An 18,996-nucleotide genomic window follows, 5' to 3' on the forward strand; every position below is an offset into this window, starting at 1 on the left:
GTAGCCGTCATACCGCTCAGGAAGGAGACTCGTTCTGTCTCCTAGAGATGAATGTACTTTGGTGCTAAAAGTGCAAATCAATCCCAGAACAACAGCAAAGGACCTTGTGAAGATGCTGGAGGAAACAGATGCAAAAGTATCTAATATCCACAGTAAAATGAGTCTTATATCAAACTAACCTGAAAGGCCACTCAGCAAGGAAGAAGCCACTGCTCCAAAACTGCCATATAAAAGCCAGACTATGGTTTGCAACTTCACATGGAGACAAAGATCGTACATTTTGGAGAAATGGCCATAATGACCATTATGTTTGGAGGGAAAAGGGGGAGGTTTGCAAGCTGAAGAACACCATCCCAACTCTGAAGCAATTGGGGTGGCAGCATCATGTTGTGGGGGTGCTTTGCTGCAGGAGGGACTGGTGCACTTCACAAAATAGACTGCATCATGAGGGAGGAAAATTGAGATGGCTTCGATTATATTCACATAGACATCAGTCAGGAAGTTAAAGCTTGGTCGCAAATGGGTGTTCCGAATGGACAATGAACCCAAGCATACTTCCAAAGTTGCGGCAAAATGGCTTAAGGACAACAAAATCAAGGTATTGGAGTGGCCATCACAAGGCCCTGACCTCAATCCTATAGAACATTTGTGGGCAGAACTGATAAAGCCTGTGTGAGCATGGAGGCCTACAAATCTGACTCGGTTACACCAGCTCTATCAGGAGGAATGGGCCAAAATTCACCCAACTTATTGTGGGAAGCTTGTGGAAGGCTGCCCGACACGTTCGACCCAAGTTAAACAATGTAAAAGCAATGCTACCAAATACTAATTGAGTGTGAACTTGTGCCCCACTGGGAATGTGATGAAAGAAATAAAAGCTGAAATAAATCATTCTCTCTACTAATATTCTGACATTTCAATCATTTAAAATAAAGTAGGGTTCCTAACTGACCTAAAACAGGGAATCTTCACTAGGATTAAATGTCAGGAATTGTGAAACTAAGATGTATGTAAACTTCTGGCTTCAACTGTATAACTGCAAGTAGGCTATGAGGCACTTAATTATGCTTACCAAATAATGATGCACTAAATCACAGATTGGTCACATGAAACACGTTGAGACATAAAATTAGACAGTAGCCTTGTCGCAAAATAGGACTCAATTGATTTCAATATGATTTGAAATAGCCTATATACAGTTGTGGCCAACAATATTGGCACCCTTGCAGAAAACCGTTGAAATTAAAACATAATTTGATATCCACATATGTACAGTCGTTGCCAAAAGTTTTGAATGATACAAATATTAATTTTCAGTCTGCTGCCTCAGTTTGTATGATGGCAATTTGCGTTTGAAGAGTGATCAGATGAATTGCAATTCATTGCAATGTTCCTCTTCGCCATGCAAATGAACTGCAAAAAAACACATTTCCACTGCATTTCAGCCCTGCCACAAAAGGAGCAGCTGACATCCTGTAAGTGATTCTCTCGTTAACACAGGTGTAAGTGTTGACGAGGACAAGGCTGGAGATCACTCTGTCATGCTGATTGAGTTTGAATAACATACTGAAAGCTTCAAAAGGAGGGTGGTGCTCGGAATCATTGTTCTTCCTCTGTAAACCATGGTTACCTGCAAGGAAACACGTGCCATCATCATTGCATTGCACAAAAAGTGCTTCACAGGCAAGGATATTGCTGCCAGTAAGATTGCACCTAAATCAACCATTTATCCCATCATCAAGAACTTCAAGGAGAGCGGTTCAATTGTTTTTTAGAAGGCTTCAGGGCGCCCAAAGTCCAGCAAGTGCCAGGACCATCTCCTAAAGTTGATTCAGCTGCGGGATCGGGGCATCACCAGTACAGACCTTGCTCAGGAATGGCAGCAGGCAGGTGTGAGTGCATCTGCTCGCACAGTGAGGCGACGACTTTTGGTGGATGGCCTGGAGTCAAGCTACCAAATGGTAGCTATAAATGCAGAGGATGCGCACAGTGCAACAATATGATGAAGTGTGAATATTTCTGCCACCCACACACAGGACAACTGTCCCCAAATAAATGACATCATTACGTGTTCTACCACCCATGTTATTTACATTATTAAATGTCCATGTGGGCTCTGCTATGTCGGTAAAACCTCCTGCTCTCTCAAACAGAGAATTAGTGAACATAAAAGTTCAATCAGGAGAAACAACAGGGATTATCCAGTCGCAGTACATTTTAATGACAAAAAACATTACATTTCTACCATTTAGATTTTGTGGCATAGAGAAAGTTAAGATATCAGACAGGGGAGGTGATATAAATAATACTCTGAGCAAAAGAGATTGTTTTTGCATTTTCACCCTCCAGACATTATTTCCTAAAGGTCTTAATGATGAAATGCCTTTCTGTTCTTCAGGCTTATCAGTGGTTTGCATCTTGTAGTGTTTCCTCTGTAGTCCTGCTGGTGTAGTCTTCTACGTATGGTAGACTTTGACACATCTGCATCGAGGATAGTGTTTTTGATCTTTTGGGCTGTTGTCAGCGGGGGGTTCTTCACCATAGAGCGTATTCTCCGGTCATCCACTACAGTGGTCTTCCTCAGTCTACCGGGTCTTTTGACATAATTGCGTTCACCGGTGACTTGGGCATGCCCAGGGTTTTTGCAATATTCCTGATTGATTTTCATTTCTGAGCCTTATGACGGCCCCCTAACAGCATAGGAATTCACTCAGTCAGGACCCTATTTAGCATTAGAGTACATTAGCCTACAGTCACAATACACTCCAAACATTCTGGGGCCTGTCTTTCTATGCTACCGCTCAACAGCTTATTTGCAGCTTATTCTGCTGTGTAATGGCTGAGAGTGTTTTCTGTCTGGCTAATGAAGAGGGATGGGGAATGGATAGACGGGTGAATAGATAGGTAAAAATACTTTATTCTATAACAATCAATTTGTTCCCAAATGTTATCTTTCCACATTTTGTTATGTTTTGTCTACACACAATATCCCATTAATGTCAAATCGAAAGACAGGTTTTGGGAAAATGTAAGTACACATGACATTTACATAAGTATTCAGACCCTTTACTCAGTACTTTTTTGAAGCACCTTTGGCAGCGATTACAGCATCGAGTTTGGCCCACCTGTATTTGGATAGTTCCTCCCATTCTCCTCTGTAGATCCTCTCAATCTCTGTCAGGTTGGAGGGGGAGCGTAGCTGCACAGCTATTTTCAGGTCTCTCCAGAGATGTTTGATCCGGTTCAAGTCCAGGCTCTGGCTGGGCCACTCAAGGACATTGAGACTTCTCCTGAAGCCACTCCTACGTTGTCCTGCCTGTGCGCTTAGGGTCTTTGTCCTGTTGGAAGGTGAACCTTCTCCCAAGTCTGAGGTCATGAGCATCCTGAATTTCCGTCAAGGATCTCTCTGTACTTCGCTCCATTCATCCTTCTTTCGATCCTGACTAGTTTCCCAGTCCCTGCCACTGAAAAACATTCCCACGGCATGATGCTGCCACCACCATGCTTCACCGTAGGGATGGTGCCAGGTTTCCTTTGACATCATGGCTTGGTTTTTCCTCTAACATGCATTGTCAACTGTGGGACAGTAGTGTGCCTTTCCAAATCATGCCCAATCAATTGAAGTTACCACAGGCGGACTCCAATCAAGTTGTAGAAACATCTCAAGATGATAAATTAATACAGGATGCACCTTTGCTCTATTTCGTGTCTCATAGCAAAGGGTCTTATGTAAATAAGGCATTTCTGTTTTTTTCTACATTTGTAAAAAGAAACAAACTGTTTTTCACTTTCATTATGGGTGTTGTGTGTAGATTGCGGAGGGTTTCTTTTTTTTCTTTTTTAATCCATTTTAGAATAGGGCTGTAACGTAACAAAGTCTGGAAAGAGTAAAAGGGTCTGAATACATTCCGAATACACTGTATACAGGAATGAGTGTGTTATGGAAGGAATATGATGTGAGAGGAAGTGGCAGGCAGCCACAGTTCAGGTGGTGAGACTGCTTCATAATGATGGCCTACTCCGTCTCTCTGAGTCTCAGCCACATGAAAGTGACACAGACGAACAGCAGGGAGGTAATGAACCCTGCACAAGGTGTCCTGCCATCACTCCCTACTGGTTCCTCAAGGTTTCTTTCTTTTAGGAATTTTCATTGCCACTGTGCTGCTGCTTGTCGGGTTACTGTGAACCACTTTGTGTCAAAAGTTGTTGTAAAAAGGCTATACAAATAAAATATGATTGACTGATCTCTCTCTTCCCTCTCTCGCTCCCCTCCCAGGGCTACCTGTTCATCTCGGTGCTGGTGAACAGCAACAGCGAGTTGATCCGCCTCATCAACAACGCCATCAAGAACGACTTGTCTAGCCGCAACCCCACCTTCATGTGCCTGGCCCTGCACTGCATCGCCAACGTGGGCAGCCGCGAGATGGCCGAGGCCTTCGCTGGAGAGATACCACGCATTCTGGTGGCCGGGTAAGAATGGAAGGGATGGAGAAGGGGAAAAGGAGAGGGGGGTAGTGGAAGGGAGGGCGAGGAGACCGGAGAAGCAAATGGGGGAGGGGGACTGAGGACACAGAGAGGACATGATTTTCTTTGTATTAATTTGCTATAACAGCATGATTAAACAAAATCTGCGGCACAGACTATATCTTTCCAGGACCAGAGATGTTGGAGACTGGTAGTCCTTTATAGTGAGCATTGTGTTATTTGTGATGTGATTGCCAGGGACACCATGGACAGTGTGAAGCAGTCTGCTGCCCTGTGTCTTCTGCGTCTGTACAAGGCCTCCCCAGACCTGGTTCTGATGGGGGAGTGGACCTCCCGGGTGGTGCACCTCCTCAACGATCAACACATGGTGAGAAACAGACCATACATTTCTGCTCCAGCCCAACACTAGCACACCTGGGGTGTATTCACCTAGGAAGCAAACAATGAAGACTGAGAGCGACTAAACTGAATTGTCTAATTAGAAACATTTGCGGTCGTTTCAAAACGTTTTCCATTGTAAAGCGGTTTGCTACACTAAGGAATACACCCCTGATTTATCAGGTTGAATCAGGTGTGCATTTATCTTCCAGGCCGTAGGTGTGCTAGCTAAATAGCTCTGTTACAATATCCACACTAGTCTAGAATGTGTTTACACAGGCAGCCCAATTCAGATTTTTTCCAAACTAAGCCAGAGTAACCTAACATAGCAGGCATAAATGCCTGAAAATAGATGCCTCAGATAATGGTCTTGATGAGAAAAAAATAAATGTCAGGGGAGGTTCTTACGCACTGTTCAAACAATCCAGAAAATATGGAGGAGTTAGATGGAGTGTCGCCTTGTTAATGTCCAAAAGCGGAAGTTGGGTTACAGGCTCTTTTCCATTTCTCCTGAAAACCGTATGCATCCGTTTGCTGACATCCCCTCTCAGGGGGCTTTCTTAGTATGAAGCAAGGCATTGCATATGTTTTTTAAAAGTGGTATGCTGGTATGGATATTGAAACGTAACTACTGACTTCATTGAGACTGTAAGGTTGAGGTTTATGCCTTTTAGGTGTTACTGTTGTTTCTGATGATGAGCGTGTGTCTCTCTCTCGCAGGGTGTTGTCACAGCAGCCATCTCCCTCATCACCTGTCTCAGCTCGAAGAACCCAGATGAGTTCAAAACCTGTGTGTCCCTGGCTGTTTCTCGTCTGAGCAGGGTGTGTGTGTGTGTGTGTCTGCGCACGTGTGCATGTATACCTATAAAATAATGTATGTCAGTCCAGCGATCCATCCTCCCTTTGCCTCATTGTCTCTATCCCCTGGATTTCAACCCATCTCCTCCCTTTCTCCTCCAGATTGTGTCGTCAGCCTCCACTGACCTGCAGGACTACACCTACTACTTTGTCCCGGCCCCGTGGCTGTCCTGTAAACTGCTGCGCCTGCTGCAGTGCTACCCCCCGCCAGAGGATGGCGCCGTGAAGGGCCGCCTGGTGGAGTGTCTGGAGACCATCCTGAACAAGGCCCAGGAACCACCCAAGTCCAAAAAGGTGCAGCACTCCAACGCCAAGAACGCCATCCTGTTCGAGGCTATCTCACTCATCATCCACTACGACAGGTGAGGAGGCTGTATGTCACTCTAGGGGTCTTTCTTCTTCTCGCTCTCTTTTTCTCTTTTTCAGTATCTCTGTATATTTCTCTCTCTCATATACACTAAACAAAAATATAAACGCAACATGCAACAATTTCAAAGATTTGAATGAGTTACAGTTCATGTAAGGAAATCAGAAAATGTAAAACATAAAAATAATTAGGCCCTAATCTATGGATTTCACATGACTGGGAATACAGATATGCATATGTTGGTCACAGATACCTTAAAAAAAAGGAAAGGGTGGGGATCAGAAAACCAGTCACTATTGGATGTGACCACCATTTGCCTCATGCATTGTGACATCTCCTTCGCGTAGAGTTGATCAGGCTGTTGATTGTGGCCTGTGGAATGTTGTCCCACTCCTCTTCAATGACTGTGCGAAGTTGTATATCAGAGAATCCCAAATATGCTCAATGGGTGACATGTCTCAGTATGCAGGGCATGGCAGAACTGGGACATTTTCAGCTTCCAGAAATTGTGTACAGATCCTTGCAACATCGGGGCATGCATTATCATGCTGAAAAAAAATGAGGTGAAGGCAGCGGATGAATGGCACGACAATGGGCCTCAGGTTCTTGTCATGGTATCTCTGTGTATCCAAATTACCATTGATAAAATGCAATTATGTTCATTGTCTGCAGCTTATGCCTGCCCATACCATAACCCCACCGCCATCATGGGGCACTCTGTTCACAAAGTTTACATCAGCAAACATTTCGCCCACTCGACGTGGTTACACGTGTTCTGCAATTGTGAGGCCGGTTGGACATTCTGCGAATTGCCTAAAATGACAGAGGTGACTTATGGTAGAGAAATGTACATTAAATTCTCTGGCAACAGCTCTTGTGGATATTCCTGTAGCCAGCATGCCGATTGGACGCTCCCTCAACTTGCATCTGTGGCATTGTGTTGTGTGACAAAGCTGCACATTTTAGAGGGGCCTTTTAGTGTCCCCAGCACAAGATGCACCTGTAATAATCATGCTGGTTAATCAGCTTCTTGATATGCCACACCTGTCAGGTGATCTTGTCAAAGTAGAAATGCTCATTAACAGGGATGTAAACAAATTTGTGTACAACATTTGAGAGAAATAAGCTTTTAGTGCGTATGGAAATGTCTGGGATCTTTCAGCTCATGAAACATGGACCAATACTTTACATGTTGTATTTATATTTTTGTTCAGTATGTGCATATAAACACTTAGTATACCAAACATTTGGAACAACTTCCTAATATTGAGTTGCACTCAGAACAGCCTCAATTCTTTGGGGCATGGACTCTACAAGGTGTCGAAAGCGTTCCACAGGGATGCTGGCCCATGTTGTGGCTGGTTGTCCTTTAGGTGTTGGACAAGGTCCTTCTGTAGCTCATGTGGTCCTTCTGTAGCTCAGTTGGTAGAGCATGGCGCTTGTAACGCCAGGGTAGTGGGTTCGATCCCCGGGACCACCCATACGTAGAATGTATGCACACATGACTGTAAGTCGCTTTGGATAAAAGCGTCTGCTAAATGGCATATATTATTATTATATTATTACAATTGTTGATGCACACGGGAAACTGTTGAGTGTGGAAAAACCCAGCAGCGTTGCAGTTCTTTTTTTTGTGTGGTTTTGACCACTTTTTTTCTCCCCAATTTCATGGTATCCATTTGGTAGTTAGTCTTGTCTCTTCGCTGCAACTCTCGTACGGACTCGAGAGAGGCGATGGTTGAGAGCCTCGCTTCCTCCGAAACACAACCCAACCAAGTCGCACTGCTTCTTGACACAATGCCCACTTAACCCAGAAGCCAGCCCGCACCTGGCGACCGTGTCAGTGTGCACTGCACCCGGCCCGCCACAGGAGTGACTAGTGCGCGATGGGACATGGACATCCCTGCCTCCCCTAACCTGGACGAGGCTTGGTCAATTGTGCGCCACCCCATGGGTCTCCCGGTCGTGGTTGCCTGAGACAGAACCTGGACTCGAACCCAGAATCTCTAGTGGCACAGCTAACACTGCCATGCAGTACCTTCGACCACTGCGCCACTCGGCCGGCACCTACTACCATACCCAGTTGCCCATTCACCCTCCAAAGGGCACACAATCCATGTCTGAATTGTCTCAAGGCTTAATAATCCTTCTGTAACCTGTCTACTTCCATTAATTTACACTGATTTGAAATCAATTTAACAGGTGACATCAAGGGAGCATAGCTTTCACCTGGTCAGTCAGAGCAGGTGTTTTTAATGTTTTGTGTACTCAGTGTACACCTTGTAGAGTCCATGCCTCAACGAATTAAGGCTGTTCTGAGGGAAATAAGGGGTGCAGCGCAATATTAGGAAGGTGTTCCTAATGTTGTGTACACTCTGTGTGTGTGTATATACATACAGACAGAGACGGACGGACGGAAGGAAGGATTCACAGCCCTGGACTTTTTCCACATTTTGTTGTTACAGGCTGAATATAAAATTGATTAAATGTAGATATTGTGTCACTGGCCTTGCTAGTGGAATTATGTTTTTACACATTTTTACAAATTAATACAATATGAAATGTCTTGAGTCAAGTATTTAACACCTTTGTTATGGCAAGCCTAAATAAGTTCAGGAGTAAAAATGTGCTTAACAAGTCACATAATAAGTTGCATGGACTCACTCTCTTGACTCACTCTGTCAATTATTAACCTAATTGACAGAGTGAAAAGGATGCCTGTACAGAATAAAAAAATATTGCAAAAGGATGCATGTTTTGGAATAAGGCACTAAAGTAAAACTGCAAAAACATGTAGCAAAGAAATTCACTTTATCCTGAATACAAAGCATTATGTTAGGGGCAAACACAACACGTTACTGAGTACTGTTCTTCATATTTTCAAGCATGGTGGTGGCTGCATCATGTTATGAGTATGCTTGTCATTTGTAATGACTAGGAGTTTTTGAGGGGATAAAACTAAACGGAATAGAGCTTAAGCACAGGCGAAAACCTGGTTCAGTTTTCCAACAGACACTGGGAGACATTCACCTTTCAAATTTTGTACAATCCAGGTGTGCAAAGTTCTTAGACTTAGCCAGAAAGACTAACAGATGCAATCGATGCCAAAGGTGTATTAAATAGTTTCTGGAATACTGTATTTCATGGAGTATTCTTAGTTGATTGGTGAGAGAAATATATTTTATCAATCCTGTAATACAACAAAATGTGGAATACTTTTTCACACACACACACACACACACACACACACACACACACACACACACACACACACACACACACACACACACACACACACACACACACACACACACACACACACACACACACACACACACACACACACATTATATTCTTCTTTCTACTCTCTCTCTCTTTCTCATCCTAAACCTAAAGAATGGCGATTATGGTGTGGCTTACTCATTTTCTTTTCTCCCTCCTACCTCCCCCTCTCCAGTGAGCCCAACCTGCTGGTGCGTGCCTGTAACCAGCTAGGTCAGTTCTTGCAGCACAGAGAGACGAATCTGCGCTACCTGGCTCTGGAAAGCATGTGTACCCTGGCCAGCTCGGAGTTCTCCCATGAGGCCGTCAAGACGCACATCGAGACCGTCATCAACGCACTCAAGGTCAGTCTCTGTCAAAACACACGCCACACACGCACTGTTCAGATGATTAACACTTTATTTGAAGTACTTTGGTGTTTGTAACACATTTTCTACCTTTTTTCTCTTCAGACTGAAAGGGATGTGAGTGTTCGCCAGAGGGCTGCTGACCTGCTCTACGCCATGTGTGACCGTAGCAACGCCAAGCAGATAGTTGCCGAGATGCTCAGCTACCTGGAGACAGCCGACTACTCCATCAGAGAGGAGATGGTATGCGTCTGCGTGTGTGTGTGTGTATTGTATGTTTTCCCCCTCTGAGTGCCTCTGTGTCTGCGTTAAAGAGTGTGTAACCCAGCGTTTCCCAAACTGTGGGTCGCCTGATATGAAAATGGTGTCGTGGGAGAATTTATAAAATTCAGAATGAAAAAAATATATATGTAGATATATATTATCGTATCGTCTTTGTATCTCAATCATTGTAATGTGGTTAATCTTAAAAATCTAAATGAAAATGTTTTTCAATTGACTGCCATAGCCCCAAATAAAAACGTACAACTTGGCTGTTGTACTTAAAAGTATCACATGGGTGAGGCTAAAATAAATTTCAGATATCAAAATGGGGTCATAGGACTAAAAGGTTTAGGAACCCCTGGTGTAACCTCTGCTCCCTTCTCTCCCAGGTGTTGAAGGTGGCCATCCTGGCAGAAAAGTATGCAGTGGACTACTCATGGTATGTTGACACCATCCTTAACCTCATCCGCATTGCCGGGGACTACGTCAGTGAGGAGGTGTGGTACCGCGTCATCCAGATTGTCATCAACCGCGATGACGTGCAGGGCTACGCCGCCAAGACTGTTTTTGAGGTAGGGGTTCCCCAAGCCGGATACGTCTGGATCCAATGTGCTCTTTTTGTCTCAGCTTGGAAATTCCTCAATCATATTCCCTGGTTGAGTACATTACGGTGAAAACATTTTTAAAACAATTAAAATGTATTATAAAAAAATATATATATGTTTATAAAGTCCTCCCCGTTTGAGTAATTTGTTTGTTTGGTGCCTACTGAACACGGCTCTGAAGATCCATAGCATTTGGCTATCATAAAATCTGTTCAAATTACTTACTGTCCCCCTCTTCCCCCTCTCCAGGCGCTGCAGGCCCCAGCCTGTCATGAGAACATGGTGAAGGTGGGGGGGTACATCCTGGGAGAGTTTGGAAACCTCATCGCCGGGGATCCCCGCTCCAGGTGAGTGGTGTCCTCTCCCACACCAGTGACATCATCAACCTGAGACGCACACAAATATGCGGGGTGCTCTTATTTTCTGATGTATTAATCAGGTTTTTCTTCCCCATCTTTCTCATTTCTTTTTATGGTTCTACCTTTTTGTCATCCTTTTCTCCCTCTTCTCCTCCATTCTCATCCTCTCTTCCCATGCTCATTTTAACTCTTTTACCGCTCCTCTCTCTCTCTCTCTCTCTCCCTCTTCTCCCTCTTTCTCATCCCTCTCTCCAGCCCTCTGGTCCAGTTCAACCTGCTCCACTCAAAGTTCCACCTGTGTTCGGTGCCCACGCGCGCCCTGCTGCTCTCCGCCTACATCAAGTTCATCAACCTGTTCCCCGAGACCAAGGCCACGATCCAGGAGGTGCTTCGCTCCGACAGCCAGATCAGGAACTCAGACGTGGAGCTGCAGCAGAGGGCCGTGGAGTACCTCAAGCTCTCCTCCATCGCCAGCACCGACGTCCTGGTGAGCTTTTGGGGTTTTTGATCGGCAAAAAAAGAGATCTATATATTTGTAGGTGTTCTGACACTTTGTGACAGGTTGGAAGGGTGGGTACAGGGATTGAACCCTGGTCTCCAGTGTGAGAGTTGTATATGTGACTGTGCCAGGGAGTGTTATCACTGCACACACCGCTCTTGCCTGGCTACCCATCCACATCGCTCTGACCAACTGACGTTTCTTTTCCACAATGAGTCTGGATTTGCCACTCTCCCCGACGATTTCTAGAATGTGAACACATTCTTACCGTTCTGATTGGTCCCAAAAACTGATGGGTTGGGCCAGAGCCGAACTACAAGATGTCGTGATCAATTTTGATCCTCTGGTTAGATTTGATACACTATCCAATCACTGATTTTAATTGTTTTGTACCACACCCTTCATTTTAAAGTCATACAAATGACTTCTACGGTAGCAGTTTCAGACTTTCTGTAGCGAACAGAGCAGAGGAAGAACCTACCTAGGATAGGATAAGTAATCCCTCTCACCCCCCCCCCCCTTTAAGATTTAGATGCACTATTGTAAAGTGACTGTTCCACTGGATGTCATAAGGTGAATGCACCAATTTGTAAGTCGCTCTGGATAAGAGCGTCTGCTAAATGACTTAAATGTAATGTAAATGTAAGAATTTAGTGTGAGGTGTCAGGCTACCGTAGCTCTGCACGTGTTTTTGTTATTTCACTTCTTTATTTTTTATTGTTTACTGTAAAATATGTTGCTATTTTATATGCACTTACAGTGCCTTCGGAAAGTATTCATACCTCTTCACTTATTTCGCATTGTTACATCCTGAATTCAAAATGGATTAAATAGATTTTCTCTTTCTTTACACACAATACCCCATAATGTCAACGTGAAAACATGTTTTTAGATATCTTTGCAAATGTATTGAAAATAATAAAATACAATACAGAATAGATCAAATTTACATAAGTATTCATACCCCTGAGTCAGTACATTTTAGAATCACCTTTGGGTGGTCTCGAAGATATTTGCAGTCCTGGATTGTACACTGTTTGCCTATTTTATTATTTTCAAAGTTCTTCAAGCTCTGTCAAATTGATGGTTTATCATTTCTAGACAGCCATTTTAAAATATTGTCCTAGATTTTCAAACCGATTCAAGTCAAAACTGTAACTAGGTCAGGAACATTCACCGTCTTCTTGGTAAGCAACTCTTGAGTAGATTGTGTTTTAGGTTTGTTTTAGTCCTGTCTGGTGGAAAGCAGACAAACGGGTTTTCTTTTTGGATTTTGCCTGTGCTTTGCTCCATTCCGTTTGTTTTTTTTAATCCTGAAAAGCTCTGCAGTTCTTAATGAATACAAGCATACCCATAAAATTACACTTTCTATTCTGTATAAAAAGTTAATGGACTTGTCTAATTTTAGCAGTATTTTTTTAGTGCCTTGTTGCAAACAGAATGCATTTATTTAATGTCTGCTTTTTAAAATTGTTACCATCTACCAATAGGTGCCATTGCGAGGGATTGGAAAACCTCCCTGGTCTTTGTGATTGAATCTGTTTTGAAATTCACTGCTCAACTGAGGGACCTTACAGATAATTGTGTGGGGTACAGAGATGAGGTAGTCATTCAAAAATCATGTTAAACACTATTATTGCACACAGAGTGGGTCCATGCAATTTATTATGACTTGTTAAGCACATTTTCACTTTATTTAAGCTTAACAAAGGGTATGAATACTTATTGGCTCGAGACATTTCTGCTTTTCGTTATGAATTAATTTAGTAAAAATGTTCCTGTAACACAACAAAATGTGGAGAAAGTCTAGAGTTACGAGTACTTTCTGAAGGCACTGTAGAATACCTTTCGATTTGACTGCAGGCCACAGAGGAGCAACAACAACCTTGCCGTGTTCAGATGCGGTTCAGTGTTTCAAATGTAAACCTCCACCACGGTCATGGACATTGCTATACGGTCACAGGCCTGACAGGACTGTAACCTCAGTGACTGGTTTAGTCACATTGTCATAACTGTAACCACATCCCTCCCTCCCCCCTCTTCAGGCCACTGTGCTGGAGGAGATGCCTCCCTTCCCAGAGAGGGAGTCCTCCATCTTGGCCAAGCTGAAGAAGAAGAAGGGTCCGGGTGCCGTGTCGGTGGAGCTGGAGGACGGCAAGGAGAGAGGAGAGCTCAACGGTGGAGGGGACAGGGGGGGCGACGCTGCCATCGCAGCCTCTAACGCTGTGAGCATTCAATTCAATATACTTTCTCTGCACCCCAAATGGCACCTATTCTCTACACCCGCGGAAATCTAATTGGCATAATCAAAAAATCCTCATCAAAACCCGTCTTAAGTTTTTTTGAATGGGCTGCATCTCAATCCACCGCATCCGCCAATGGTGGCCTTCTGCAGTGGAAGGTGGCCAAGCTACAGCTGTGTTTGTCAGACCATGAGACATCCCGAAAACTCCTGTAGCGTCCAAACCACTCTATGAAAAGATGAAACTCAAGAACACCATGGTGTTCTCCGTTTTGCTCCGAAGTCGCTATTGTCGATCTGCCAACCTCTGTCTGTAGTTACCGAGCAGTTTTGGGATTACACACTGAGACTCTCACTCTCACATGTTGGTTATTTGACTCGTCTCAAGGTAGCGGTACCAGTTTAAAAAATGAATGGAAGTAAATATGGAAAAAGGTTAGTGCCAAAAGAAATTGGTGAAATATGGGTCAAACCAAATAAAACATAATTTCCTGATCTTTATTATACACTATATAAACAAAAGTATGTGGACACCGCTTCAAATTAGTGGATTCAGCTATTTCAGCCACATCCGTTTCTGACAGGTGTGTAAAATCAAGCACACAGGCATGCAATCTCCATAGACAAACATTGGCATTAGAATGGCCTTACTGAAGAGCTCAGCGACTTTCAACGTGGCACCGGCATAGAATGCCATCTTTCCAACAAGTCAGTTCGTCACTAAAAATATTGCCGGCCCTCCGTTGCAACACTCACTACCAAGTTCCAAACTGCCTCTGGATGCAACGTCCGCACAATAACTGTTCATCGCTTCCAACTTTGGCAACAGTTTGGGGAAGGCTCTTTCCTGTTTCAGCATGACAATACCCCCGTGCACAAAGCGAGGTCCATACAGAAATGGTTTATCGTGATCGGTGTGGAAGGACTTGACTGGCCTGCACAGAGCCCTTGACCTATAAACCTCATCGAATACCTTTGGGATGAATTGGATCGCCGACTGCGGGTCACGCCTAATCGCCCAATATCCGTCCGTGCCCAACCTCACTAATGCTCTTGTGGCTGAATGGAAGCAAGTCCTCGCAGCAATGTTCCAACATCTAGTGGAAAGCCTTCCCAGAGGAGTGGAGGGTGATATAGCAGCAACTCCATATTAATGCCCATGATTTTGGAATGAGATGTTTGACGAGCAGGTGTCCACCTATCTCTCAGAAGACGGACACAATTAAACAAACATCCCTTTGTTATTTATTTGACTATCTGTTATTCAATGGGTTTCTATGGGCTAATGGCAGTAAGGCCAAATTCAATGTTTCATAACAATCTTTACAAATATTAATTATACCTAAATGGGTCCTTAAATTAAAAATCAAGTAGCTAAATGATACTTGGTATGACCATCTTAATGGATAGCTTAGTAGAAAGCCCTTATCATCATTGCTTTTCTGTGAAGGGACCATTTTGTTTTGTAGCAATTACAAGACACAGCACAATGACATAAATCACTTGTATTCAAAGACTGGCAGCAGTTGAAGAAAAGCAAAAGATGCATACAGTTTATATGATTCAAGGCTATATATCTTCATAGACAGTGAAAATCAAATATTTAATGCATAATGCAGTGCATGCAACAATGGAGTTTAATAAAATAAGCATTAGTTATTAGTTATCTATCACACTCCAATGGATCAGCATGGTGGAAATAACTATTTCTAGAAACTAAAATTAGCATATATTGTTGGACAAATCCAGGTAGTGACTCCTGGTTTAAGTAAAATGTATTCCGTTGGTGCCTAATGAACATGACCCGAGACAAGCGTCATGATTCCACTATTTATAAGGCAACTCCTATAGTTTCTCTGCCATTAATAACACCATACCTGCTATAGTTCCTGACTATTATCACTATCATCAAAAATGTAATTTGGTTGTGGAACTAAGTCAAATAGATTAGGATCAGTTTCAATCTACCCATTCACCAATCAATCCGTCAGTTTTAAAAATCATTCAGTTTCCAAATCATAATTAAAACCCAATTAATTTTCTAACCAAATTGTAGAATGACATTGCTCAGTGATAGGACCAATCACTCAAAACCCTCAATTCAACACACATCCACATTGGCAGAATGTACATTTATATTAACATACTGCATAATTATCCAATTCTAGTATTAACTTTCTTATCATGATTATAATTACAGATCAGTATCCTAATGCATCATTCTTAATCTAAATTACTATTTTAGCACTGTGTAGACCTCTACAATCAATTTTGGGCACAGTTGTTGACCAATGCCCCCCCCCAACACTTCAGGCACTGATTCTTCTGGCGTCTTCGTCATTGTCTTCAGATAACTTTACAGTTCAAAGTGGATGTCCATGATAATGTCCCAATTTCAATGTCTCACCTGAGCCACCACCACATTTACCACCCATTATGTCTTGTCCATTTGTCAACCAGTATACCAACAACATAAGAGAACTTTGGAACAGATTTCTCCCCAAGCTCACTCAATGTGGACTCCTGTCACACTCCTGAGAGAAAAGACATGCAAGTTAAAACAGCTTAGATTGGATGCTGTACACCGGTTGCTGGCTCGGACTCAGGTCTCTCTGTTGAAGTGGTGCGGACAGGGCCGTATTGAATGCCTTTGTCGCTCTTCTTCAGCCAGTTAGGGGGGGTTTTGAGGTTCACACTTCTCGTGGGCAAATTATCCCTTTTATGCATTAAGACACACCGACTGTGACCTCGAGAGAGGAAATAATCAGAACAACAGTTTAGCTCAGTTAATTTCTGATTCAGAAAATCCAGGCAAGCATTGGCTATATGATAAATTATTACGTTTACCAATTATTCTTAATATCAATATCTAAACGTATGTCAAAGAGAACATTATATTGAAACAACAATTTTTTTCAAATTGGCTTATACTCCCATCACACTGTCAACTTCATCGCAGAGCCACAGGATCAGGAACATAGACCACATCCCAACCATCCAGCAGACCTATTCTGGTGAGATTTGTATCAGAACAGAACAGAACAAACAACACAACAATACATTCCTTCACATGTCACTCAATACACTTCTATATATCACTAAAGGCGTGTAAACTTAAATCCAAAACCTCAGAGGACTGTTACCTCACCCCCTTTTTGATGCATGACTCCCAGTGTGAGTAATGTGTATTAAAAAAAACTACTACTGGTTAAAAATAAAACAAAATTATTTCAAATGATTTAATTAGAATCACGATCCTTAACAACTCCATAAAGAAAAATAATTGCACCTATACGGTCATAGTAAAATAGACTTAAGCCTACCCTTAGTCAAAGGCAACACCCTTTCCTTCACATTTGTCCAAATCACAAATCTGGCTAAGAACTATAAACTACATCATAATTATCAATATTACAAATTACCTTCAAATTAGTATTACAATTGACCTTAAATTCATTATCCAAATGGCTTTCCAATAAGGGTAATCAAACCACACTGGAAAGTCAGGACAGATGTCAGAGGTCATACAAACCCTTCAAAGAAGTGTTTCTTACTAATATTAGATTAAGTAATGAAAAACAGTCAATGTCATACATTTAGTTTCCAATAAGTTTCCAGCGTATCTTATCAAAATATTTAAATTGGGTTCAATTAAAACTCAGAAAATAAAAACTTCAGAAAATTCCATTTGTGTGTGCGTGTCCCTTTTAAGATACCTTGGTGCAAAGACAAATGGAAAACTCACTAAACCTTTATTTAACTAGGCAAGTCAGTTAAGAACAAATTCTCATGTTCAATGACGGCCTAGGAACAGCGGGTTAACTGCCTGTTCAGGGTCAGAACGACGGATTTGTACCTTGTCAGCTCGGGGATTTGAACACTAGGCTACCCTGAAATAGAACACTCACAATAAATCAAACATAGTATTTTAAAAAGACCAACAAATAGTCACATGTTGTGTGTGGGTATTTGCAAATCTTAAGGTAAAAACAAACAAAAATGGCCAGGCCTTATTTAATTTGGTAGTTTCGGTCTCAGTCACACTCACTGCTCTCGCCAAGACCATAGCCCCGGGGAAACATTTCAAAGAGAGAAAATGACAACCCCCATTCTTATCCTAGAGAAAGTGTACATTTCATCAATATCCACTATACTACATCTTAATCAGCAACCCAAAGTTATAACTACAAACATAACATAATAAGTCCACTGTACTCCCTCAAATCATTTTTGTTTTAATGTACCCCAACGTTTGTGTGCTTAATTTAGCATGTGCTACCCTTAGACACAGCAAAATCTGTCTCGCCACTAACGATTCCCTCCCATATCATATTATTTGACTGGTCTCTCGTTTCCATAACCATATAACGTTATCCTGGTATCGTTACTAAATGTAATACTTTTTTTTCCCGGTCACAAATGTAGTCAATTTCTCAGCGTAAGGAATCAGTGATATTTGATCTCAGGCATCTATGAAACAGTTGTTTGAGACGTGGTCTCCTACGTCTCCCTTAACATACATACTGCTTGACTAGTTGGGCCCAAGCTTGCTGTACAACATTAAAACCCATTCAGTCTGTCTACAAACAGGCTCTCAAAGTGCTTGATAGGAAGCCCAATTGCCATCATCACTGTTACATCCTCAGAAAGCATGAGCTCCTGAGTTGGAAAAATCTTGTGCAATATACTGACGTATGTCTTGTATTCAAGATCCTAAATGGCCTTGCTCCCCATCCACTCAGTACTTTTGTTAAATGAAAACTCAAACCAGCAGATCCACAAGGTCTGCCATGAGAGGTGACCTATAGTTCCCTTAAGGAAAAGCACCTTTAGTCGATCTGCTTTCTCTGTGAGAGCTTCCCATGTCTGGAATACACTGCCATCAGAGAGACACAACTGTACCAAGTTTCACACCTTCACAAAAAACATGAAGACATGGCTAAAGGCCAATCAGACTAGTGAATAGTATCCCTAACTGTGTATTTGCCGCTTTCCATGTTGTCTGTAGCTTGTGAGTTGTGGAAACACTTTGTTGCTTTTATGTGTTTTGTTGCTTTTTGTGCTATTGCTCTGTCTGCGTGCGACGTGTTGCTTGTTCTATGTTGCTCTGCATGTGCTCACTGCTCATTGATTGTCTGTACTGTAATTGTTTTTAATAACCTGCCCAGGGACTGTGATTGAAAATTAGCCGGCTGGCTAAAACCGGCACTTTTATTGAAACGTTGATTTAATGTGCACTGTCCCTGTAAAAAATAAACTCGAACTGCAATCCACTTTAATGACCGGACACTGTTCCACATAATGGAAACG

General features: G+C 42.6%; 1 protein-coding gene across 6 annotated transcripts in view; it reads left to right on the forward strand.

Moving 5' to 3' along the window:
* LOC124037932 (AP-2 complex subunit alpha-2-like) overlaps positions 1–18,996 on the forward strand; it is a 54,883-nt gene that overhangs the window by 18,861 nt on the left and 17,026 nt on the right. For all 6 annotated transcript variants that reach the window (XM_046353209.1, XM_046353210.1, XM_046353211.1 and 3 more), the window contains exons 3-12: positions 4,277–4,470; positions 4,723–4,852; positions 5,584–5,685; positions 5,824–6,083; positions 9,546–9,714; positions 9,823–9,960; positions 10,371–10,553; positions 10,836–10,933; positions 11,201–11,432; positions 13,490–13,669. In XM_046353209.1, coding sequence (XP_046209165.1) covers positions 4,277–4,470; positions 4,723–4,852; positions 5,584–5,685; positions 5,824–6,083; positions 9,546–9,714; positions 9,823–9,960; positions 10,371–10,553; positions 10,836–10,933; positions 11,201–11,432; positions 13,490–13,669 — 1,686 coding nt within the window. The remainder of the gene's footprint in view (positions 1–4,276; positions 4,471–4,722; positions 4,853–5,583; positions 5,686–5,823; positions 6,084–9,545; positions 9,715–9,822; positions 9,961–10,370; positions 10,554–10,835; positions 10,934–11,200; positions 11,433–13,489; positions 13,670–18,996) is intronic.

The sequence above is a fragment of the Oncorhynchus gorbuscha genome, linkage group LG06 (assembly GCF_021184085.1).
Source record: "Oncorhynchus gorbuscha isolate QuinsamMale2020 ecotype Even-year linkage group LG06, OgorEven_v1.0, whole genome shotgun sequence".
Taxonomy (NCBI): Eukaryota; Metazoa; Chordata; class Actinopteri; order Salmoniformes; family Salmonidae; genus Oncorhynchus; species Oncorhynchus gorbuscha.